Source organism: Protopterus annectens, chromosome 6.part0, assembly GCF_019279795.1.
Source record: "Protopterus annectens isolate FY-2018-M chromosome 6.part0, PAN1.0, whole genome shotgun sequence".
Taxonomy (NCBI): Eukaryota; Metazoa; Chordata; order Ceratodontiformes; family Protopteridae; genus Protopterus; species Protopterus annectens.
The window spans coordinates 1323514138-1323540684 of record NC_056737.1 but is presented as its reverse complement, the minus strand read 5'-3'; the positions used below and the strand labels follow the sequence as shown (position 1 = coordinate 1323540684).

At 39.9% G+C, this 26547-nt stretch overlaps 1 protein-coding gene across 13 annotated transcripts in view; it reads left to right on the top strand.

Annotated features, from left to right (window-relative positions):
* NEB (nebulin) overlaps window positions 1–26547 on the top strand; it is a 619289-nt gene that overhangs the window by 217596 nt on the left and 375146 nt on the right. For all 13 annotated transcript variants that reach the window (XM_044074886.1, XM_044074893.1, XM_044074887.1 and 10 more), the window contains 2 exons: window positions 11197–11301; window positions 16945–17052. In XM_044074886.1, the coding sequence (XP_043930821.1) occupies window positions 11197–11301; window positions 16945–17052 (213 nt within the window). The remainder of the gene's footprint in view (window positions 1–11196; window positions 11302–16944; window positions 17053–26547) is intronic.

Below are 26547 nucleotides of genomic sequence, written 5' to 3'. Positions count from 1 at the left end.
AGGTGACCAATCACAGGTAGTCAATAATGTGGTTGGCATGGTAAAAGCTCTATGATTCCTTTCACTTCCTGCCATTTGTTTCAATTCCATGTAAGTTGTATAGTCTTTTAACCAAGTAAGTACTAACCCTCATTTGTAAATTCTGAACAGGGGAGGCAAAGGGCAGAAACAGTCACTATTTAATAAAATAAATTCTTTCTAACAGTAATGTTTACATGGGTTAGGAAGTGTCAGCATCAAACTAGAAAACAGTGTGGATGTTGTGGGTAGGGTTATAACATAGAAACTCCTTTTTTTCCATGCGTTATCATGCCATGCTATTATGACAAATATTGCACAGAGCCTTGTGAAAACATGCCACTAATAGAAAATTACTGGGAAGACAGAAAAAGCAGAAAGCAATAAAAAATAAGGCTGATTGGAATTTCATCAGAGTAAGTTATGTGATGTAACCAATGTCTTATATAACTGCAGTTTGTGACCACTCATGTCATCTCCTTAAAGAAATACTCTTAAGTTTATGTAACTATGAATTTAAATGTAATGACAATCTGATATCATAACCAAAGAAATCATTAGAAATCTGGAGATTAAACAGAGGTTTTAAAATACATTTAATATTAATCATGCCATTCAGTTCTGGTGCTCTATCTGCACCTAAACATAACTTCTTTGCATTCCAGCATGTTGTCAGAATCACCCCCAAATGATCTATCATGAATGCTGCCCAATACAAAAAAGTACATTTTCTAAAACTGTTATAACAAGGGGCATGTTTATCTAAAGCATTAGTCAAATCTTTATTCTTGATGGCCAACGTGTCTTTGTATATTCTCTATGGATTTACCTACATAAAACACCTGCAGGAATTATATGTTGCCAAATAAACAATGCCTCCAAAATTGCAAATGAATGTCTATTTGGCATTCACAATTATATTTAAATTTCTGAATACAACAGTGTGTCCTCTGTTACTATATCTGCACTGCTTACACCCATTCAGAGATATCTACCCAAAGGCCCCACCTGTCTGAAGTTCCGATCATAATTAGATTGCAATAAACTATTAATATTACATAACCTTTGATAACGAAATATAGGTTTAGATAGTATAATACTAAATAAATCCTTCTTACCAGTGATAATCTTCCAGTTATCAACAACTACATTCTTAATGTTCACCATGCCAATGCTAATCAACACATTGAAAGCCATACTGTGATTGTTTTATACAGTACAATTTGTATCTCTTATATTGTACCCTTGAATAAAAACAGGATTCAGTGTTGTCTATTACAAATAACTTAATCACTAATTTTGTCTAATCTTTCATTACAGTAACCCCTATTTATGAAAATGTTTTCAAAACTTCAACTTCATGATAGAACCACAAATCATTACTGATTACATGACTGAGTCTAATAAATTACCCTATAATAGGGTCATAGTTTCATAGGTAGATACTAGGCTATTTGCCCGAGGGCATTTATAAGCCTAGCCCGTAAGTGTCGGCTTTCGCCGCTCTATAAATTAGTTAGCTGCACCTCTGTCAAGCAGAGCCACAGACATGACCCCGGGGTGTATTTTCTATTTCCCATCCACTCGTCAAGGTTCTTCTTGAAGAGTAATATTGAGGACGGTGCTCTGTCTAATGTAATTAGGGATTTTGTTCCAAAGTGTGGGGAGTCTCTGTGACAGGAATCTGTCCTTCCAGCATGTTCTATTTATTGTAGTGTCGAGGTTTAGCTCATTGGAGCATATGGCTCGTAGTGACTTGGATTTCTTTAGGTGGAGCATGTCCATCAATTCTGAGTTGAACATGGCTTTGTAGGTTAGGCAGAGATCACCTCTGAGCAAGTGGTATGCCACTGAGTAAAGCCAGAGTTTTTTTCAGTCTGGCTGCATTTGGCATATGTGGCCTGTGATCCTCTTGGTGAGGTACTTCTGTGGTCTCTCCAGCTGCAGGTAGTGTCTTGTGAGGTACATCCCAAAAGGGGCATTGTACTCTATGATGGGTCTGATGAGTGACGAGTATAGGGGCACTATTACCTCTTTATTTCTAGATGCAAACCCTTTAGTAATTAGATGGGCTACATAGAAGGATTTCCTAACTACTTTGGTGATGTGATTGTCAAATGAGAGATTACTATCTACCTGAGTCCCCAGGTCTCTTATTACCTCTTCTGTATTAAGGGGGCTGCCACCAATGTGGTAGTTCGTGGTTGTTTTGTTCTTCCCAAACGGGATGACTATGCACTTTTTGGAATTTATCTTGAGGCCATGACTTTGACACCATGTGTCAGTCTCGGTGAGGCCCTTCTGGAGAATGTCCATATCAGCCAGAGTGTCAATTATGGTTCCCAGCTTGCAGTCATCAGCAAATCTGGTCAGCCATAGACCTTTTATGTTTGCCTGTACTTCTGAAAAATATATGCCGAACAGTAGCGGGCCTAAGACTGAACCCTGGGGGAAACCACTTGTGACTGGTTTAGAGTCGGACATGGATCCCACTATTCTTACTGAGTGGGTTCTGTCTGTAAGCCAGCTGGCAACCCATCTCGTGATGTAGGGGTTTATGTTTAGGCTGATGAGTTTGTCTGTGATACCCGAGTGAGGAATGGTGTTGAAAGCCTGGGCAAGGTCTAGGTAGGCTGTATGAACCACCTTACCCTTGTCAATGGCTTTGTTGACTTTTTCGAAGAAGTCAACCAGGTTCAGTAGGCATGATCTGCCCTTAACAAAGCCGAACTGAGTTGGGTCAAGTGTTTAGAGTTCTCCTATGTCCTTGTCAATGAGTTCCATGATGATACGCTCCATAGCCTTGCAGACCAGGCTGGTCAGGCTTATAGGGCGATAGTTACCAGGGTCAGTTGTTGCTCCCCCTTTGTGAAGTGGAATAACCGTTGCTGTGTGCCAATCCAAGGGCATGTAGCGTGTGGATAGGCTGAGGTTGAAAAGTTTCTTTAAGAGAGGGCTTAGTTCATCTTACAATTCATGCAGGATGCAGCCTGGGACTCCATCTGGCCCCATTGATGCTGTGTTTTTGGCTTTTCTAAGGGCTATTTTTGCTTGTGCTTCTGTGATTTCAGGGATGCTGGACTCTTCGTGTATTACTATGGGTCCTTTTGGGGGTGATAAGGGGGGGGGTGAAGTTGGCACTAAATCTATCTGCCAGGATGTTGGCGATGTCTGTAGGTTCCATATATGTTGTGCTATTTTGCACCAGCTCGGTGCATATCTGTGATTTACCACTTAGATTCTTTACATAACCATTGAAGGCTTTGTGGTTATCTTTCAAATCCTTGGCTATCTTTCTTTCAAAATATGCCTTGGAAGATTTTATAAGGGGCCTAAGTTTTTTACTAATATTAGTCAGGGATGTCTTTCCTTCTTGGGATTTGCTTATTTTCTGGACTAGTTTCCTCCTTCTATTGTATAGTTTGTTGATTGCCAGGGTCCACCAGACTGGTTTCCTTCATATGGAGGAGTGAGTCTTGGTTTTACTAGGGATGGCACAATCAATACATCCTTGTAGGTGTTGATAGAGTGCATTTGTAAAGACGTCTGCATTTTGGGCGGAGTTATCCCTAGGTGTGCGGGGTATGAAGCTACCCACCTCAGTCTTGAGCTGTGTGAAGTTGGATTTGGGAAAGTTTTTCACTGAGGTTTCCTTGTGTGGGGGAGATGATGGGGTGTGGACATCCAGTGTGATTAGTTTATGGTCAGATCTAACCAGTGACTAGTTTACCTCCGATGTGGAGCACCTGTCGCTCATGTTGGTGATGCCCAGGTCTAGTATGTTTCCACCTCTGGTTGGGGAGTTTACCAGCTGATCCAAGGCATTTGAGTTGATAAATTCCAGGAATCGCTGGGCCTGGGAGTTAGTACTAGAGTAGTTTTCCCAGTTGATGGAGGGGTAATTGAAATTGCCCAATGTCAGGGTGTTTTGTAGGACCTTAATGTTTTCCAGTGTCTCCAGGAAGGTTGAGTGTTGATCCTGGGACATGGAGGGTGATCTGTAGCAAGCCACAATTTGCATTTCAGTTTTTCCTTACATAAGTTGCACATGGATGATCTCTGTAGTATCATGTTGTGCCATTAACCTGGAGGTGTGGGTATCCTTGATGAATATGGATACTCCCCCTCCTTTTGTTGCTCAGTCCGTGTTCTGTGGCCAAAATGTGTGGTATGAGTTGCATCCCAGTAGTGCTGGGGTGCTCTCTGGAGCCTTGAACCAGGTTTCTGTTACTGCACAGATGTCAACGTTCTCCATACTGAGGAGTGCTTTGAGTGTGTGCATTTTGAGATTTAAACTCCTGGCATTGAGTAGCATAACCCTCAGTTTTTTGTTTATTGTGCTGGTTATGGTGGCCTGTTTGACTTTTGGGCCTTGCCTAAAAAAGGCACAGTGGGGATAGCAAGAGCCTTGGCCAATATTTGAAAGCCTAGGGGTAACAGGTGCAAGCCATCTCTTGCAAAGCAATGAGGTTTGTCGAGCATGTCTTCCCAGGCTGACAGATACTGGATCCCCTTTGAATGACACCAGAAGTTTAGCCAATTGTTGAAGCTGATCATTTTTTCTTTATACTGAGGTATCATTCTTGGCGAAGGCAGACTGCTACTCCGGGTCAGGGTCATACCCGCCTGGGTTACATGATCAGAGAGCTCTTCCATATCTCTTTTCATGTAGTCCAGGGAGATACATCTCAGGTCATTCACACCAACATGTACAATGACAGAGTCATATTTGTACTTGTTCTGGAGTGACCCGAGTGCTTGTGTTATGTGGTGGATTCTGGCTCCTGATAGGCAGCTAAAAGTAATCCAGTCTGGTGAGTGGGACATCAGTGTACCTGACTATGGTGTCTCCTATCTATTACTAGTGTGTTAGGTATGCTATTTGGCCTTAAGGGCTGAGAGTGTGCGGCACACTGATTTTGTGGTTTATGTGTTGTTTGGTTGGTGATGTGATGTACTGGTGTGGGTTGTTTGGGAGTCTGCCTTGGAGGCCTCTGTTTCTTTGGTAAGCTATTAGTTAGAGCCTCCGAGTTTGATTTTGTGTGTTTATGTGTATCTTTTGCCTGTGCTTGTATAGTTGGTCTATGTGAGACTGGAGGTGCGATGCAGGTGCTGACCTTCTCCTCTTGACTGACTGTTTCAGTCATGGGTGGAGAGAGCTTAGCCTCCAGTTTGGCTGTATAGTTACATCTCACACATGTGTTAGAGTTGAGTGGTAGGAGGAGAAGGTTGTCTGTGTACATGAGGCAGTTGTGACATTGACCCAAGATACCCAGATTCACTAGCTGGACAGGAGAATACACTGGAAATTGCCCTTTGGTCATGCCTGAATAATAGGGTGGGTTGTTATGTACCTTTGGCTGGTTGGGATGAATAAAGAGCCTTGCCCTGCTGGACAATCTAGTGCTGGAGTTGTGCTTACTGTTAGCTTTAGCTAGTGCTGGGTGTTAGGTGTGTGGTTGAGTGCTTAGATTAAGTGTTTAAAGAGTTCCAAGGGAAAAACTGAAGTGTAGACTTTGTGGAGCCGGGAATAGTTTAACCCTAGCTAACCCATGCTGCGCGGTGCGCAAAACCATGCAAACATGGTTTATATGGCAGGGAAATGAAAGAGATAGGAATTAGCCCAAAATAGCCAATACACTACAAACTTCTGTGCTGGGACCACTCCTCCAGGGATAGATAGGCTGCTCAAAGCTCCCCTCTCTCACAGGTGAACAGCGAAACTTCCCGCTATCCAAGTAAGGCATGGGCAACTCAGAAACCTGAAACACAGCCCTGAATTCAGCACTAGCCTGAAAACTGGACTACACTAGCATAGGAAGGTGGGAAAAGCAAAGATGTTTTTTGTTTTTTTTCTTCTTTTTAGAAGGCAGAAAACAGCAGAAAATACAGTGATACAGATAAAATGACTTTCTTTAAATGCACAGAAAGGCTAACACACTTTAGTGTGTTGCCTACAACAGTTAAACAAACTTTTTAACAAAAAACGACTTTAAAAAGTGCATGCAGTCAAGTAAGTACAAACACAGATAAGTACAAGCTTATAAATCACAATAAACGCTGAAAAATCAGCATTTAAGTGGAAAACAAACTAGCGTGGTATAAAAAGCAGAAAAAGGTACTTAAACCACTCCAAAAGTCTCTCTTTAGTTCTCCACTGCTTGTAGACTCTGCAGGACACCAGGTGGGAGCTTGCTGAGCTGAATACAAGCCAAAAATCACGCAGTGGCTTTTATTGCAGGGAAATGAAAGAAATAGGAATTAGCCCAAAATGGCCAATAGACTACAAACTTCTGTGCTGGGACCACTTCTCCAGGGATAGATAGGCTGCTCAAAGCTCCCCCTTCTCACAGGTGAACAGTGAAACTTCCCACTATCCAAGTAAGGTATGAGCAACTCACATACCTGAAACACAGCCCTGAATTCAGCACTAGCCTGAAAACTGGACTACACTAGTATAGGAAGGTGGAAGGCAGAAAACAGCAGAAAATACGGTGATACAGATAAAACAACTTTCTTTTAAATGCACAGAAAGGCTAACACAAGTGCAGGCAGTCAGGTAAGTACAAACGCAGATAAGTACAAGCTTATAAATCACAATAAACGCTGAAAAATTGGCATTTAGGTGGAAAACACACTAGCAAGGTATAAAAAGCAGAAAAGGGTACTTAATCCACTCCAAAAGTCTCTCTTTAGTTCTCCGCTGCTTGTAGACTCTGCAGGACACCAGGTAGGAGCTTGCTGAGTTGAAATGTTGCATTTCATGAAAGGTGGATGACAACTGCCAAAAATGTAAATAATTGTTCACACAGTTTTCTTTTCTGTGAATGTTACTGTAAGAAGGGTGGCCACGGTGGTGTAGCAGTTAGCATTGCCACCTCACAGCAAGAGGTTCTCCGGTTCGATCCTCGGCTGGGGTGCCTTCTGTGTGGAGTCTGCATATCCTCCCTGTGGTCACGTGGGTTTCCTCCATGTGCTCCGGTTTCCTCCCACATCCCAAAGACATGCTGTAGGTGGGTTGGATACTCCACATTGGCCCTAGGCATGAGTGTGTGCATGTGTGTGCCTTCTGTGGAAGTTTGGGTGCTGGGCAAGCAACTCGACACTGTAAAACTCCACTGCCAATCATGAGCAGACAGGTGATCCACTGTGGTGACCTCTATCCGGGAAAAGCCAAAAGTAGAAGAAGAATGTTACTGTGAAAACAGGAAGAAGTTATATCTAATGTCAAAGTTAAATAAAAAAATGTATCACAGAGCCCTTGTCACCTAAAGAAAAGAATAAAAAAGTAATAGTGGTGTTAAGATCTTTAAAAAAAAGCATAAAAATCATCAACAGTACCATCCCGCAAAAAAGCAAATCATCACTATACCTTCTAAAATGTTTTGCATGCATAAAAAGAGGCTGCTTAGTCATCACATCATATTACCAACAACTCATAATTAAGTTTGCAAATACAGGTGCCATATGGGCACCCATGCCTACACCTTTTTGTTGGTGATAGATGACATCCTGAAACATAAGAAAAGTATTGGTCAAAAACAAATCAAGCAATATACACAATGTGTTAACTTTTTGTATAACTGCTTAACATCTGACAAAATCTATGCCCTGATCTTGATGTATATACATATACAAAGAAACAGTATCTATAGCAATCAAAAAACTTTATTCACCAGTGAAGCTGTATTTCTTGAAGAGATCTAAACATATCCAAGAATCTTTTAAATAGTGCTGCAAGTGTTGAACAACAGGATTTAAAATATGATCCAAATAAATTGCTATAAACTCAGTCTTACCGTAATGAGCTGAAACAATAGGCCTTAATGGTGAATTGGTATTATTTTTATGAATTTTTGGTAACCCAAATATTTTGCCTATTTTGAGAAAGTTATTCATTAAAAAATCATATTTAGTAAAATCAATATAACCTTGATACAAATGGTCTATCAAGCATCCATCAATGAATATGAATTTACTCTCAATAAATTATTTAGTTATTACTTTGTAACATGAAGATGGGCAGCCACGGTGGTGCAGCAGTTAGCATTGTCACCTCACAGCAAGAGGTTCTCCGGTTTGATCCTCAGCTGGGGTGCCTTCTGTGCAGAGTCTGCAAGTCCTCCCTGTGGTCATGTGTTTCCTCCGGGTGCTCCGGTTTCCTCCCACATCCCAAAGACATGCTATAGGTGGATTGGACACTCTAAATTGGCCCTAGGCATGTGTGTGTGCCTTCTGTGGAAGGTTGGGCGCTGGGCTGGCAACTCCACACCGTAAAACTCTACTGCCAATCATGAGCAGACAGGTGATCCACTGTGGCAACCTCTAACTGGGAAAATCCAAAAGAAGAAGACTTTGTAACATGAAGAGTCTGCTAAGAACTCATTCATTTAACCCATGGTTAGAAATTCATTATGTAGTACTGATCGAAATATTGGTTTAATTACAGAGTAGTCAAGTTATGGGATTTGCTGTATTAATGTAAAAAATGCAAAAAACAATGGAACATTTCAGCATGGGAGATAAAATCTTTGTATGTTAGGCAGGTATATGGGCTTTTGGCATTTTGCATAGATCCATGAACACTAATAACAACATGGAAAAGGTCACAAGGTCACAATACCATAATTTGCAGGTGCTAATTTGGACTGTAAAACTCTGTGTGCTCTTTCAGTTCTCAAATCCAATTCTGGTTTCAAGCCGAAAGACAGCACAAAAGGTGGCATTAAATAACTAGCTCATGCTGAATTCCTGACTTCCTTCTTGAACTTCAAAGATTTGTGAGTTATTCCATCATGTTATATTTTTCAAATTATTATTTTTTTCTTATAGTTTTTGATTCAGATAAAAAAGTCTCTGAATTTTAGTTTGCCGTTGACTCATTCCAGTGCACCGATGGCATTGTCAAGCACTGTGTTCTCTAAATTATCATCTTTGTCGTCATCATCATCATTATCATTATTATCGTTTTTTTGATATAAAAATTTATTTTTTGGTTTTGTTTGCAAATGGCCATTTCTATCTGACATGATTCTGATTTAGAAATCTTTCAGTCACTTGATACAATATTCACTACTATTGTAATTTGGATTTTTTTTCAAAATGATTGTGAGAAGATCTCCTGACATATATTTTCAAGAATTACTTTTTTCTCAATGCATGATGCCACTTGGTCAAGGACATCAGAAAAAGAAGATTGTAGAATTCTTTAATAAAGTATTAAAAATGTCCTATTGACACCACTGTGAAAGATCGGGAAACTATTTGAATGCATGATCTGAATTATACTCGTAGCTCATTCATGGTCACAGAGCCCATAGTGATCAGATAAAGTGCTTCAAAGATGAACAGGGACATAGTTCATGAAAATAGACCAGGAAATCATGATCTAGATGCAGCAAGGTACCCAATGATTTCAGTGACACCAAGAAGGGACTTGTATCATTTAAGAAACTTTGCTTGCAATTGATGAACTTCCAAACCCCCTTAACAAATAACTTTTCACCACAATTTAAGAAAACCATAACTACCAATGAAAGCAGACTTCACATCTTAAACACAGCATTTTTTTTTGCAAAGCACAAGCCCCCATGCACCCTTCACCCACCCTTACTTAAAATGATTACCATCACTGCTACACGGCTGTGGAGAAAAAAACTGCAACACTGAACATAGCAACTATATGAACTGTGATTTTGCCACATTATTAAATGTCCTTTCCTTAGAGGCATCTGTTTAGATATTTCAGTAAAAGTATCAGTGTGCAGACTCAGAGACTCAAGGTACAGATAACTCTGGAGTGATGAAATCTATGAAGTACAGTCAGGGAAAAGTAAAAGTGGCAAAATGGGAATGGAGAAATAACAGTCAACAAAATTCATGTCGATCACTGAAAGATAACCATTAAAAATAATTGGCCCAAAAAGTAAAAAAAGAAAAAGCTTATGAAAAAAAGAAAGAGACAGGGACCAGGAAGAAGAGGCACATCTCCCACAGGAAACATTTGTTTATTCTTTAGGTGGGTCTATGATTACAGGAGTGAATTACTGTCTCATCTCATGACCTATCCACTAGTCTTTATCGAGGTCAGTCTCAGAGCGAGGGATCAATACATATAATAATAACAACAAACTCAGAGCCTCTGGACTCCTGAAAATGAGACATTTATTATTTATTTTATTTAGTGTTAAAATAAATATTAAGTATCATCCTGGCTAACACATTTCTAACTCTGACTCCAGACCAGATGACTATTTAAGTGCTGCTCCCAGTACTTAACAAGCTTCCATGCTTAGATCTCACCAGATGTACATAGCTATGAGCACTAACAAATTATCATGATGGGGAGCAATGCAACGTATAAGGATGTGCTTTCTAGGAGCTCCTTAGGGAAAAATTATATGATATGCATTGCATGCTTCCACTATGACATGTCGAGTTACAACTTGGTGAGGAGCAAAATCACTGAGCACTAATGGGAAGAGAAATTAACCTGACAAAAAATTAAATGTAAGTATTTGTAAGGGGGGCAAACCTCCATATGCAAGCCCACCAAATACCCTAAAGTTATGTATACCAACTCCAGTCTTGCACAAACAAAAATGAGAGCAAAATATCATAAACAAAAGGATTTACTACCAGTACAGTGCGCACCTAGTGATCTCATTGCCAGTGAATTCCTATGGAAAACAGTGATCAGAGAGTTCATGTGCGCTGTCCTGTGCTCAGTGAGTTGGTTCTTCATTTGGTTTGCACTTGATAAGCAGTAGAATAGCCCATTGTATTTTACAGTGCTTTATACCATTGGGCTTTTTTGTTTTGTGTGCACAGCCCATACTGCCAAACAAACACAGCATAGTGCATTAGCCCACTAGGCCACTCATCTCTGAAATAAACACCTCTGCCATGTTTTGAACCCAAGCTCGCCACACCTACGGCACACTGCATTAGTCCCCCACACCACACCATGCAACTTGGCATACACACAAACACACTAACAAAGACTCCCATCACTGTAAAGGGAAGGAGAAATACATTTTTATGCAATGCAGACACCAATCTAGAGGAAACTGACACCTGTAATTATGCATTATAACTGCTTTTATAGTTATTTACTAATATAACTGCAAATGAGTACATGCTCAGACTTACTTTTTTTCTTTTGTTTTAATCCATTAGCACCTCTACACAGAAGCTTGGGAAAAGGATAAAACCAAGATCCATGTAATGCCAGATACCCCTGACATTCTACAAGCCAAACTGAACAAGGTTACTTTTAGTGAGGTAAGTATATTTCCAAGCTGGAAAAAAAATGTATAGGTCCTTTTCAAAAAGTAACAGTGCTGTGTATGACTTTGTGACATCTTCATTTTGTAGGTTGTAACATGTCATATTTTAGTGGTAGTTTAACACCAGATTCCAATCAAACATTTTACTTTAAGCTCTATCTATCAGACACTGCAAAATAAGAAATTGTATTTTAAACTATAATGATGTGGACTTATTTATTGTTGCATAAATCACTGACATGTTGAAGTACTTTGTTTATTCTTGTTTATATAGTGAATGCAGTTCTATTTAACTTCTTTTCTTCAGTTAAGAGCATAAGGTTTAATCATTAAGAGCAGAACAAATGCCAAAGTTATCAGAATAATAAAGCATCTTATGATTCCTGAATTTTATTTATAAGCAGCATATAAGGTTTATGAACATAGCAGGTTCTAAAAATCAATAATTTTGTATCAATGCATTTGGATGTTTTGGACATGAACCTGTAAACCCAGATATTAATGAGATAAATTGGACTAAATTCTAAATGACTTAACTCTTGGTCTAAGTGACTTACTCCAGTATAATCCTGTTTTATAGATAGGCCTTACAGCTGTGTATTCCTGCTTAATAGATAGGCCTTACACTGGAGTAATCTCACTTTATAGATAGGCCTTACATCACAGTAATCCTGCTTTATAGATTAGACCTTACACTTGAGTAGACCTGATATGTAGATAGGCCTTACTCGAGTGTAATCCTGCTTTATAGATAGGCTTTACACTGGAGTAATCCTACTTTATAGTTAGGCCTTACATCAGAGTAATCCCGCTTTATAGATAGGCTTTACACTGGAGTAATCCTGCTTTATAGTTAGGCCTTACATCAGAGTAATCCTGCTTTATAGTTAAGCCTTACATCAGAGTAATCCTGCTTTATAGATAGGCCTTACACCATAGTAATCCTGCTTTATAGCTTGACCTTACAACAGAGTAAACCTGCTTTATAGATAGGCCTTACTCGAGTGTAATCCTGCTTTATAGATAGTCCTTACACTGGAGTAATCCTGCTTTATAGATAGGCCTTATACTGGGGTAATCCTGCTTTATAGTTAAGCCTTACATCACAGTAATCCTGCTTTATAGATAGGCCTTACTCCGGTGTAATCCTGTTTTATAGATAGGCCTTACAGCTGTGTGTTCCTGCTTAATAGATAGGCCTTACCTAATGAGCCATAGCAATAATAAAATGAATTACACTCACCAAATAAATAAATAAATCAATGAACAATCAATTTCATATCAGTAAATGTACCACAATGAGCCCTGATAATAAGAAAATGAATTACAATCACCAAATAAACAAATAAATCAACAAAGAAGCAATCTCATATCAATAAGTGTACCATAATGAGGCCTGACAATAATAAAATGAATTACAGTCAACAAAATCAAGAAACAATCTAATCATAAAAATTACACTACCATTAAATATCCAGGAGCAAACTATAGTCAACAGTTTAAATTTGGTGAATAAGCATGTACCAAAGCTAGGAAAGTGTATTCTCTAACCCATTTAATTTTAAAGAGCAGCTTATATAGTCACTCCTAAGAGATCATTGTGTCACTTTATACCTTACTAATACAACCCTTTTTTGAATATAATACACTGAAGAATTCAAACAAGCCTCCTTGAAAAACTTCAAAGGCACAATGATTTTTTTATGGGAAAAAAAGTCATAGCTTTGGAGAATCTTAAACTATTCAGAAAAACATCCAGGGCTATAATATTGTGTTTCTTATAGATGACTTAGAGGTGACTTATTCCTGGTCTACAGGCTATCGAAGCTATTGTCTGATCTAGTTCAATCTGAAAGCCTATGGCTGAAATTTACTACTGGGGATCTAATAGCCCATCAGTGAATATAGTGCTAAAAAATATCAATAACAGAAAAAATATAATTGTTGAATTATAGAGCACCATGCAATATTATGAAATAGGCTTTCTGTATATTCAGAGAACCAGTCATTAACCTCCTTCAGAAATAAATTTTGATATTTATACAGGAAACAGAAAATGTCAGCATTAGGTTATAGCAGTCAGCGAGTGATGAACCAGCATTTTGGTTAAAAAAGCTAACTTCCAAAACATTCAGTGTACTGAACATATGATAAAGCAGACGTGTGTGTGTGTGTGTGTGTGTGTGTGTGTGTGTGTGTGTGTGTGTGTGTGTGTGTGTGTGTGTGTGTGTGTGTGTGTGTGTGTGTGTGTGTGTGTGTGTGTGTGTGTGTGAAACTATCCACTTGTGCTGTGCTGATGAGATCAATAAAAAGGCCGAAAAATGCATGTCGGCAGCTAATGGGCTTTGGCTTTATTGGCTTGAATGTAACCATAAAGACTTAAAACGTGAAAAAGGCATGGACCATTCAAAAGCCATGTAACTGAAACACTGAAACACCTGATGTCCTTAAGGAGTCATTTTCATATATCTCATGGGCCTCCATTATGGGAGGTTTAAGGTATTACACAGTGAAAAAACTCTGGCTTGGCTGGGTTTTTCTTTAAGTTTTTACTGCACACATACACACACTATATATATATATATATATATATATATATATATATATATATATATATATATATATATATGTATAGATAGATATAAAATGAAGTATTTATATATATACATATATATGTACTTGTACTAAACAAACAAGGGCCCATAACATTCCTGTCATACGTCTTATGTTTAAGGGGAGATATGCAACAGTGACTCATCTATGCCATCTGGTAACTGCATTCAAATTAACCCCCAGACTATTGTCCTTGACTACCAGGTCCCTTGCTAGAATGAACAGGAGATACCATTCTATGAGGTATCAGTAGCTTTAGATAAATTAATAAATATTGCTCTAACATATATCCAACTTCTCTTATTGTTAGCTACTACCTTAATGAAGGCAGTCTGTGTAACATGAAAGGGGAAAAAATCTAGCACTACAAGAACTTGAAAATGACTGTCAGGAAATGTATTAACTGCTGGCATGCAATATTTTCAAATGAGGCTTCAATAGGACAGGGTAATAGTTTCATGTCTTATGGAATAAATTGTTTCTTATTGGAACTGAGAAATATTAAATAGTCTATACAGCCAAATATGTAGGAACAGGCATACCTTAGAAGGATGAAATTCATTCTGTCTAAACTTTGGGCTTTATTAGTGTTCATTCTCCTAACTCAACAAATTATCTGTAAACTCTCATGACTAGACATGATTTGCTCTACATGTATGTTGTTTTCATTATGATTTTTGTCTTCTCTGCCATCCCAACCATCATGCCAGCCTGTACTGGAATCAAACCAATTTCTTACCCACTAGTGGAGTCCACTATTGCAAGACATCTTGAGCAGACTGTACATGCATATATCAAGGAGTTTGTGCCCTCACTGTCATTTGGTCAGTGGTCTGGTGGTGGCATGCTCATTTGTGTCATTGCAACAACCACCCAGTGATATCCCTCTATTCACATGTGTGCTCCCACACACACACACACACACACACACACACACACACGCCAAATACACTAACAAAGTCAGCCGTCACTGACTTTGGTGATCCTGCTCACTCCCTTCCCGGACTGGCTTCCTCATGTCAAGATGTGACATCCATCATTGAAACAGTGCCATGTGCCATCTAGGAACCATCATCCCTCCCCTCAGATCCCCTCAATAGGCATGTCTATCCTCTCTCCTGAACCATTAAGTACCCAAGCTGCTAATCAAGCTCAGGTTACCTGGGCAGTTCCCAGAGTTTTCTCTCTCTGCCCCACTAGTGCAGGCTTGATCTAAATGTATTTTATAAACAAACTAATTGCAATGAGGTAAGCAATCCTATAATACCTCAGGTATGCAGTGTCATGAGCTGTAAACATAAGAATGCCTTTGCAAGCAGAACGGGACTCTTCAGTCTTTCTTCATTTGCTTTATTTTCCCATAATTAGTTTTGCTGTTTGTACCATCATGGTTGGCCTAGACTTAGCAGAGCCTCATACATCACAAAGTACTTTACAAATTTCTCATAGCAAAGCCAATGATATAGTGGTTGGCTTGTGATTATGGTAAATCAAGTTTGGAAATGGATTTGCACCCTTTTTTGGGCTGGTGAGGGAGTGTAAGGCCGTAAGTCCAGTGGGCTACTGTCCTTTCCTTAACGTCTTCTGTGCAGATATTTCAGAAAAAGTGCCCCTGGTGGAGACACAAAGACTCAAGGTACAGATATGTCTGTACTGATTTAAATATATTTGGGGCAGAATGTTTGTGGTTATTTCATTATATTCCCTGCTTCTGTACAGCTTAGGAAGCTTGGTTCACTTGATCTCCATGGCATTACCACAAATGCCTCATTGCAGTCTATTAATAGCATTGTCTACCTATCAACCGACTTATAGTTGCAATCAAAATGAAGGGGTTTAGGGCATCCTGATGCTGGACAAAAATAAGAGAGCCCCATTAACAGAGGTAGTTGGATGGTCCATGCCTGCAGACATTCAGTCAGAAAACTAGCTTAATAAGTGTCTGACCATTAAACTGTGATTTGCGAATGTGTCTTGCTTGAAAGCATGTTCAACTAGCAGTATTTTTCTTCCAGTTTTACAGGATAAGAATGCAATTACAACAAAGGCACATCGTGGCCATACATTTGTGTTTGGTACATTTTCCTTACTTTTCAAAATCATTGTAGTGGTCAAAATCTCTACCATTTCTAGTATTGACTAAGCCAACAGTGACAACTATTTTGCTCCTTTCCTGTGCAGAAGAAGGTCACCTGTTAGAGGAAGCCCTCTTGAACTGAGTTCTCACATGACCTGATTGTGGTTAATCAGTATATGAAAGATTGTGCCCCATTCTTCAATATCTTAAGGCTAGCTGTACTGCAGAAATTCTTATGACTATCTAAACACAATGCTATTAGTCATATATTGCAAATTAAAACAGGATATTGCCCAGAACTTACACATTATCTAGTATATTACAGTATTTAATGAGCTATGAATATTTCAGAAACAGAAGTGCTTATATCCAAGAAATCTGAATGACTGTGTTTTGGAAATGGTGCTTTCTTTTTCTAAAGTCACCAGAAAAAGGACTGAAAGACAAGTGCTTTATATTTGCAAATAATCAAGTCTACCTTTTTTCTGTTAAGTAATGTTAACTTTTAAGGTGTTTATAATAAGTAGTGTGGGGGGAGGGGGGTTGCAAGGATGAGGTCCCTGCACAAAAAAATATGCATTTCAGTCAAATGTCCAGTCTTCATTCATAACCTTTTAACTGTGATTTTCTGCCTTTGCTTTAAACTATATCAGTTTGATAGGAGACCTTAGTTTAATCCTAAACTTCTGCATGGAGATTTTTTAGTAGTAATTCAAGTTTAGATTTGTATTTGACACCCTGTTATGTGAAATGTCTTTTATTCTTTGCACTAATATGATGTTGTTTACTGTGCAATCAATGTTTCCCTATCCTTTATTAGGCATTCACTGTAGAAATGACATAGTTTTGTAGTCTCTGATATTTTTTTAATCAGAATAACATATTAAGAACAAATAAAGTGTCTTTATCACTTTGTCACTAACATTTTGACATGTTCTCTCGTTACAGAAAGCATACAGGAGTGGATGGGAAGATGCAAAGAAGAAAGGATATGACCTCAGAGTTGATGCAATATCAATAAAAGCAGCAAAAGCTTCTAGGGATATTGCCAGTGAAGTAAGTAGTAGTTCTACTAGTAATAAGAATTACCATTGATGTACAGAGTATATTATGTACTTCTTTTGTTTAACTTTTTAGACAAAATTATTCATTATGGTCATGTGATACTGTACAAAGAGATAACCCTTTATCTAGAGCCCCCTCTTTGTAATAAGGGCCAAGTTATCCACTACTCAAAGTCCCACCCTTTGTAATAAGGGTCATGTTATGCACTACCCAAAGCCCCCCCTTTGTAATAAGGGTCATGTTATGCACTACCCAAAGCCCCCCCCCCTTTGTAATAAGGGTCATGTTATCCATAACCCAGCTCTCTGCTCCCTCTTGCTGTATTACTCTTCCTCTCAGTCTCTTACTGTCAAGTTCCAGTCTATCACAGACAGCACACAGGCACCCCACACACATACATGCACACACTCTCATGCATGTGCACACACCCACACACCCAGATACACACACACACACACATATATACACATACATATATGTATATATACAGTATATATACAGACATATATATATAAACACACACACTGTGTGATAGCATTCACTTTTGTTCATAGGTTCATAACTAGGTACAAGGCTATCGACCCAAGGGCCTACGTAAGCCTAGCCAACAAGGTTCCCTGGCTTACGCCACCCAAGAAAGTTATTTTCCTGTGCCACTGTCGAGCAGAGACAAAGAAGTGATCCCCAAAGTGTATTTTCTATTACCCATCCACTCATCAAGATTTTTCTTGAGGAGTGCTAATGAAGAACTTTGCTTGACATAGATGGGTAGCCTGTTCTAGAGTATGGGAAGGCTCTGGGACAGGAATCTATCCCTCCAGCAAGTCCTGTTTATTGTGGTAACAAGGTTTAGGTCCCTAGAGCATGTAGCTTGGAGGGATTGGGATTTCTTTAGGTGTAGCATGTCCAACAGCTCTGGGTTTGACATAGCTTTATATGTTAGGCAGAGATCACCTCAGAGTAGGCAATATGCTACGGAGTAAAGCTGGAGTTTTTTGAGGCAGTCAGTGTAGGGCATTTGTTTGAGGCCAGTAATCCTCTTTGTGAGGTACTTCTGTGGCCTTTCCAGCTGCTGCAGATGTCTTGTGAGGTACATTCCAAAAGGGGAATTGTACTCTGTAATGGGTCTAATGAGTGTCGAGTAGAGGGGAACAATTACTTCTTTTTTTCCTGGATGAGAACCCTTTTATGATGAGGTGTGCCATGTAGAAGGACTTCCTGACTACTGTGGCAATGTGACTATCAAAGGAGAGACTACTGTCCACCTGGGTCCCAAGGTCTCTTATCACACATTCAGTGTTAAGTAGATTGCTGCCTATGTGGTAGTTCATGGGTACAGAGTTTTTACCAAAGGGGATGACACTGCATTTTTTGGCATTGAGCTTGAGGCCATGGCTCTGACACCAGGCATCTGTCTCAGTGAGGCCCTTCTGTAGGATGTCTACATCATTTGGGGACTTGACTATGGCTCCTAGTTTGCAGTCATCTGCGAACTTCATTAGCCAGAGGCCTTCTGTGTTAGCCTGTACTTCAGAGAAGTAGATACCAAACAGGAGAGGTCCCAGGATGGAACCCTGTGGTACTCCACTTGTCACTGCCTTGAGGTCAGATTTGGAGTCTGCAACTTTTACAGTGTGGGTTCTGTCAGTGAGCCAGTTGGCAACCCATCTTGTGAGGTAGTGATTTATACCTAGTTTAGTGAGTTTAGCTATAATTCCAGAATGGGGGATGGTGTCGAAAGCCTTGGCAAGGTCAAGATAGGCTGTGTGAACCACCTTACCTTCATCTACGGCTTTGGTGACTGCCTCAAAGAAGTCGATCAGGTTCAGGAGGCATGATCTGCTTTTCACAAACCTGAACTGGGTGGGATCAAGAGTTTGGAGGTTACCAATGTCTTTGTTTATGAGTTCCATGATGACACGTTCCATGGCCTTACAGACCAGGCTCGTCAGGTTAATAGGTCGATAGTTCCTGGGATCAGTGGTGGCTCCCCCTTTGTGGAGTGGGATAACTGTTGCTGTGTGCCATTCATTGGGCACAAAGCCTGATGCGAGGCTATTATTGAACATGGTGCTTAAGTGGGGAGCCAGTTCATTCTGAAGTTCATGTAAAACACAGCCTGGGATGTTATCTGGTCCCATGGATGCTGTGTTTTTGGCTTTAGAGAGTGCAGCTTTTACCCGCGTAGTTGTGATTACAGGGACTCTGCATTCTTCCTGTATAGATATGGGCCCTTTAGGGGGTGAGGGAGGGAGTTAGGACTGAACCTATCTGCCAGGATTTTGGCAATATCAGTTGGTTCTGTAATTTTCGTGCCATTGTGCTGTAACTCAGAGCAGATCTGGATGTTGCCATCGAGATTATTGACATAGCTATAGAATGCTTTGTGGTTGTCCTTAGAAGTAGTGGCAATTTTGTTTTCACAGCTAGCTTCGGAGGATCTTATAAGGGATCTCAGTTCTTACTGAGGCTGACCAGGGAGCTCCTCCACTCGTGGGATTTTACTCTCTTTTGCAACAGTTTCTTCCTTCTGTTGTATAGTTTGTTTATGGCAGGGGACCACCAGATTGGCTTCCTTTTTTTGGAGGAAAGTGTCTTGGTTCTGTTTGGGATAGCACGATCCATGCAGTCGTGTAAGTGCTTATAGAGTGCATTTGTGTAGGATTCAGCAGTTGTAACTGTATCTGTATGGGTGTCATGAAGTTCACCACTTCTGTCTTAAGAAGCATGAAGTTGGCTTTGGAGAAATGTTTTACCGTGGTTTCCTTAATGGGGGGTGGGGGCGGGATGTGGATATCAAGGGTGATTAGCTTATGGTCGGACTGGACCATTCTCCATTCTCTTTCTGTTTGTTTTTCTTCTATTGAGGTACAGTGGCATGGATCAATATGACACCTCTTTGGCTAAATCTAGGTTTTATAAGCTTTTGGACTTCATAAGCCATTGTTTGAGTCTTCCTTTAGCCATCTAACTTTGGTTCCTAACTCTTCTCAATGGGAAGACTCATTCTTTTTGAGTTCCACATTTTTTTTCAAATATTAAAATGCTGGAATTACTGTTCCACTTCTTGAATGACCTGCTAAGCCTATCCTTAGTGTGCTAGCCCTTAGATTCTGGGGTACATTTGTTGTTGTATTCTGTATCTTGTTCAACGATCTGACACATGCCTACATAAATTCCCAAAATAACTACACATAATTCTGTTAAGTTTACCCTATCTAGTACTATGTATGAAATTAGGTGTACCTCCCTTCCTGTTTCTTTAGTGTATTCATTTGCATTGTGCTCAGCATTGCTACTATGTACATATGCATAGTTACCGTCTTGTTCATACACCCTTAATGCACATTATCCTTGGTGCTGCCAAGCGGTACCTCTAATATCTGGTGACATTTACCACTGAAGGCATGCTGCTCTGATTCTGTTGTATAACACATTCCCCTGGCATGTTTCAAAACAAATTAAGCTAAATATTGTACTCCACTATAGCTGTTTAATTTCTGCCAACATTTTGTACTTCACACTTGTTCTTAACGTAACCTCCACAGAACAGATATTTATTGTTTCACTGTTGCTGTAACTGCAATCATTGCGAGGCATAAAGCATTGCTCTGGTCTAAAGAAGTTTCCATTTCAACAAAAATCCTCAGGTATATTTGTTTAGTGGATTTTGTGGAATCCTGCATATCTGGAAACATTTATTGCAAGTAGCTGGCTTAAATACTGATAACATCTGGTGATGCTAGTGACACACACAATTTCCTCTCCTATTGATAGCCCCTACAGCATATTCTTCAGCTATGTCATTAGCCGTTCCTCTGTTTTCAGTTCCTTTGTCATACTTTCCACCTTTGATGTCCTGTGCAGCAGTGTCAAAAACTCAGCTGAAAATTCTCAAAAGATAACCACTATGTAGATGCTTCCCGTTCCCTTTTCACCTCGTCATAGTTTTCAAAAACCTACACTCATTTTCATGTCAAGGCTTACTTTTTTAGAGACTGAAACCCATGAAAAATATCACAGTGCAGTTGTCTTATGCATAGTCTGCCAATCCCGGTCCATTTAAAACTATGAGAGTATGCATAAAGAAGTCAAAGCAGAACTTGAAAACTGCTTTTTCTTAGGTTGGGCCCCCTGCCCCCCAACACACAGGCACATTTCCCCTGAGGGGCTTCATCTCCTGCCCACCATTTATTTCTTTGCAGAGATCTTCTTCAAATAAAGTTGATAGAATAACAGGTTTTACATTATTATGAATTTTCTGAAGGGTATTAAGTCTGAAATTCAAATGTCTGCCATTATTTTCTGACTTCAACCCTCAATGATTTGCCAGTGATTAACAGGAAAACCACAATTTTATGAGAAAAAGACCAAAATATGAGGCAAAAATCTGGACATTCTGTGAAAATCTGTACAGCTGAGAGGTGTGCTTGCTAGCCTTGTATTTATAAAACCCTTTTCACCTCTTTCTACTCACTGACATTACTTGGTTAATTCATGCACAGAGCATTTAAGTCTTTCCTTCCTATCATTCTCAGCATTTGCATTCGATCTCCATCCCTAGATCCTGTATCATGCCCAGATTAGGCAGGCTGATCTCCATAACACTGACCACTCAGTTATGCATATGTTGTGGTTGGGTGCTCCTTTCCTCAAAGAAAAGATTCAGGTGCTTCATTAATACATTTTAAAGCTGCTATATTCACTTCCTGCTTAGGTTGTATAACTGACTTCATGATCTGTAACCAGTTTCCATTGTTAGTATACAACCCACAGAGTTCTGCGGATGAATTCATGACCCTGATTTTTCCACATTCTCTTCATCCATTTCACATGGTTTTCCCTACACTTTTTTCTTTCTGTTTTCAGTGTTCCATACCCTTATAGGTTCATAGGATGATAGTAGGCTATTGACTCAGAGGCCCTTATAAGCCTAGCCAAGAATTTCGCCCATGTTCCCTCAAAGTCAGAACCTGTTTCCTGTGTCCAGCAGGGACACAGGTGGGATCCCAGGGGGTGTACTTTCTGTTTCTCATCCAGTTGTCCAGGTTCCTCTTAAAGAGGGCTAATGAGGTACTACTCTGCTTGACATGGAGAGGGAGTCTATTCCACAGAAGGGGGAGTCTCTGTAACACAAATCTGTCCCGCCAGCAAGTTCTATTAATGTCACAGACCAGGTTAAGGCCTTGCATGCAGGTTGCATGAGTGAAGTTTGTCTTACGGACATGCAGCAACTCCATCAAGGCTGGGTCTGAAATTACCTTGTATGCCAGAAATAGGTATACCTTGGGCTATTAACTCACATAAGTGATCCAAACTGGCATCAATTACACAACCTCTACTGTGCGATGTTTGTTTTCAACACTGTCATTGGGGACAGAGGTTCAAGACAAGTTATCATTTTTACTATGACCATTATGTTAATTTTCAATATTGTCGGAAGGAGTTCCATAGCTAGTTGCTATTAAAGTTCCACAAGTCACCACTGACTATCACATGCAAGCTTACCTTTTCTTTCTAGTTTCAAACTATTTATATGTCTGTGAAATGCTGCTATTTCCTTTGTTTGGTAATATATATATATATATATATATATATATATATATATATATATATATATATATATGTGTGTGTGTGTGTGTGTGTGTGTGTGTATATGTATACAAACACACACATATATTTATTTATTTATTTATACACATATATATCCCAGTCAGGAAATAAACTCATCTTTTCTTTTCTTTCTTTGCTGTAATTATGCAATGAACTGTGAGCTACATCTAGAAGGGTAGGAATCCCAGGTCTATATCACGAAATCGAACTTCCAAAATGTGGAACACCATAAGTTCGAACTTGGAAGATCAAATTCGGATAACATCGACACTTCAAAACAGCAATTTTTTTCCCAGGGAAAAAATTTGCTGTTCTGAAAAACACACACATAACACAATCACACCAAACACCATCAAAATCTACACTAAACCTAACATACACCACTATCCATGCACTATCCTTAACCTACCCCTAACCCTAAAGTCCATCACTACCGCACACTTACCTGACCCGTGCCTTAACCCTAAAGTCCGTCACTACCGCACACTTACCTGACCTGCGCCCTAACCCTAAAGTCCGTCACTATTGCACACTTACCTGACCCACGTCCTAACCCTAAAGTCCATCACTACCCGTTCATACACTTACCTTGACCCGGTCCGAAAATGCCAAAGCCACAGAAACAGCCAACCAAATTCTTTCCCTGGGAAATAATTCAGGTTTCCGCAACTTCGACATTCTCAACTTTCGAACTACCAAGTTCGGCCTTCCAGTATTCGGTGTTCTCAATGTTCGATTTCGCGATAGGAACCCGAAATCCCTCTCTCTTCATTATCTCTTCATGCATTCTTCCTAATTTGTTAACCCCTCCATAAACACAAACCTGAAACCACCTAAAACTCATACATATACAGCATTTCTCCTGACATTTCATTGACTGACTGATTGATTATCCAGTTGGATATTGGTCCCAGGACCCTTTTCAAACATGACCTAGGAACAATGGAAGTAAACAGATTAAAGCATACAATTAGTAGTCAAAAAGGTACAATATGAGGAAGTAACAGTTACCATTGCACTGGTAGATAAATACAATAGTTTAAATAAACATTACGGACATAGATTACATACAAAAAATGGAGGCCTGCTCATTTTAATGAGCAGATGGTGGAAGCTTTGCAATGTGAGAAAGAAGGAAGCAGTACAATGTAAAAACAAATGTACTTATGTACCATTAGTGAAATATATAGTAGAGAGAGTGCATTCATTCACAAACATACATGTCTCGTTATTAGATAAATGCACTTTGTTATCACAGGTGTAGAAGCTTAAAACCTTTTTTGACAGTAGTTTCACAAGTGAGCTGAAGGAGAAAAATTTAGCTTTTGTCCATAAAGCATGTGCAGGAACAGGTTCTGTTAGCTGTTTTCTTCAAAGGGTAGTATTGAGTTTCTTGTCTGTTTATTTCTGTAAGGACGTTCCAAGAGGAGATTATTTGTGCCTGTGTACAATCTCAGGATGCAAAAAACTCCCTTACCAGCCTCAGTAAGAAACTGAGATCCCTCATAAAATCCTTCAAAGTTAGTTACGAAAATAAAATTGCCAAAGACTCCAAAGACAGCCACAAGGCATTCTATAACTATAAGTCACAAAGGAAGTGGAGTACAGCAGAAGTAAGAACAAAACTCCAAATTTAATTCCAAGAATGTGCACTTATAACATACGGATGAGCACTTTCACCATTACAGCTTCTTCAGATCCTTGTATAAAAGTCACAGTAGACCTCCCCTTATATAAGCAGCTCAATTAATCAATTAAAACAATTTAAACAATTAAAAGCAATAACTATGTCAAGAATCTAAATGGCAATGCTCAGATCTGCTCTGAGCAAAAACAGAATGGCATTAAATATACTGATCCCAAGGATATTGCCAAAATCCTGACAGATCAATTCAGTGCCAACTTCACCCCCCCCCTCTCACCCCTAAATGGTCCATCACAATACCGGAAGATTGCCAAATTCCGGTAATAACGGCCACACAGGTAAAAAACGCACTCTCCAAAACTAAGAATACAGCATCCATGTGACCAGATGACATCCCGGGCTGTGTACTACATGAACTACAATATGAACTGGCACATCACCTAAGTGTCATGTTTAATCATAGCCTCACCTCAGGTTCCATGCCCACTGAGTGGGGCAGAGCTACAGTTATCCCACTCCACAAGGTGGGAATCCACCTTGGATCCCGGAAACTACCGTCCCGACAGTCTGATCAGCCTTATGTGCAAGGCCATGGAGCGTATTATCATGGAATCTATAAACAAAGACATTGGCAACCTTCAAACACTGGACCCCACCCAATTTGGGTTCGTGAAGTGCCGATCTTGTCTCCTGAACCTGATTGACTTCTTCAAATCAGTCTTCAAAGCCATGGACAAGGGTAAGGTTGTCCACACAACCTATCTAGACCTTGCCAAGGCCTTTGACACCATCCCCCACTCTGAAATCATAGATAAACTTACTAAGCTGGGCATTAATTCTTACATCACCCAATGGGTTGCTAACTGGCTTACTGATAGAACCCAAACTGTAAAAGTAGCCGACTCCAAATCCAGCTCCAGACAAGTGACAAGTTTAGTACCTCAGGGTTCAGTCCTGGGACCGCTCTTGTTTGGCATCTACTTCTCTGAAATACAGGCCAACACTAAGGGACTCTGGCTGACAAAGTTCGCAGATGACTGCAAACTGGGAGCCATTATTGAATCCTCAAATGATGTGGCTACTCTACAAAAGGGCCTTACAGAAACAGATGCTTGGTGCCAGAGCCATGGGCTCAAGCTCAATGCCAAGAAATGTATAGTTATCCCCTTTGGGAAAAAACATGTACCCGTGAATTACCATATAGGTGGCAGTACACTAAACACCGAAAGTGTGATAAGAGACTTAGGGACACAGGTGGACAGTGGTCTCACCTTCGATAACCCCATCGCTGTAACAGTCAGGAAATCCTTCTATGTGGCACACCTCATCACTAAGGGCTTTTCATCCAGAAAAAAGGAGGTCATTGTCCCACTGTACTCATCCCTCATTAGACCCATTATAGAATACAACGCCCCATTTGGTATGTACCTCTCAAGACATCTGCAACAACTGGAAAGGCCACAGAAATACCTCACTGAAATAATCACAGGCCTAAAGCAGATGCCCTGTGCTGACCGTCTTAAAAAACTCCAGCTATACTCTGTCGCATATCGTCTACTCAGAGGTGATCTCTGCTTAACATACAAGGCCATGTCAAACCCAGAGTTGTTGGACATGCTACACTTAAAGAAATTCCAATCCCTCAGAGCCACACGCTCCAGGGATCTAAACCTTGTCATCACAATAAACAAAACATGCTGGAGGGATAGTTTCCTGACCCAGAGACTCTCCAGACTCTGGAATAGACTGCCCATACATGTCAAGCAGAGTGCCTCTTTGTCCCTCTTCAAAAGGAACCTTGACGATTGGATGGGAGAAAGGAAATTCTCCCCGGGGATCATGTCAGTCACCCTGCTAGACAGGGGCCCAGGGAAGTAAATAGTGTGGGAAGAAATAGCCAGGGAATTGTTATGGCTAGGCTTGTATAGGCCCTAGGGCTGATAGCCTAGTGCCAACCTATGAACCTATGAACCTATGCACCACATTGTTTAGAATTGATTTTAGCCCCAGGTAGTCCGGACGATTGTTGTCAGGCCTCACAACATATTTGCAGTACTGTCTGGTTTATCATTATTATTTCCCTTGAAATAAATATGTCTCTGCTGTCCACATTTTGTGTCCCTCTCTCCCTCTGTCTGCCTTACCTTGCCTGCTCCCAAGATTCACCTAGCCTAGTTTGAATCTACCTTAGCTACATTAGAGAACTACAGTTCTGTTACCTACCGTCC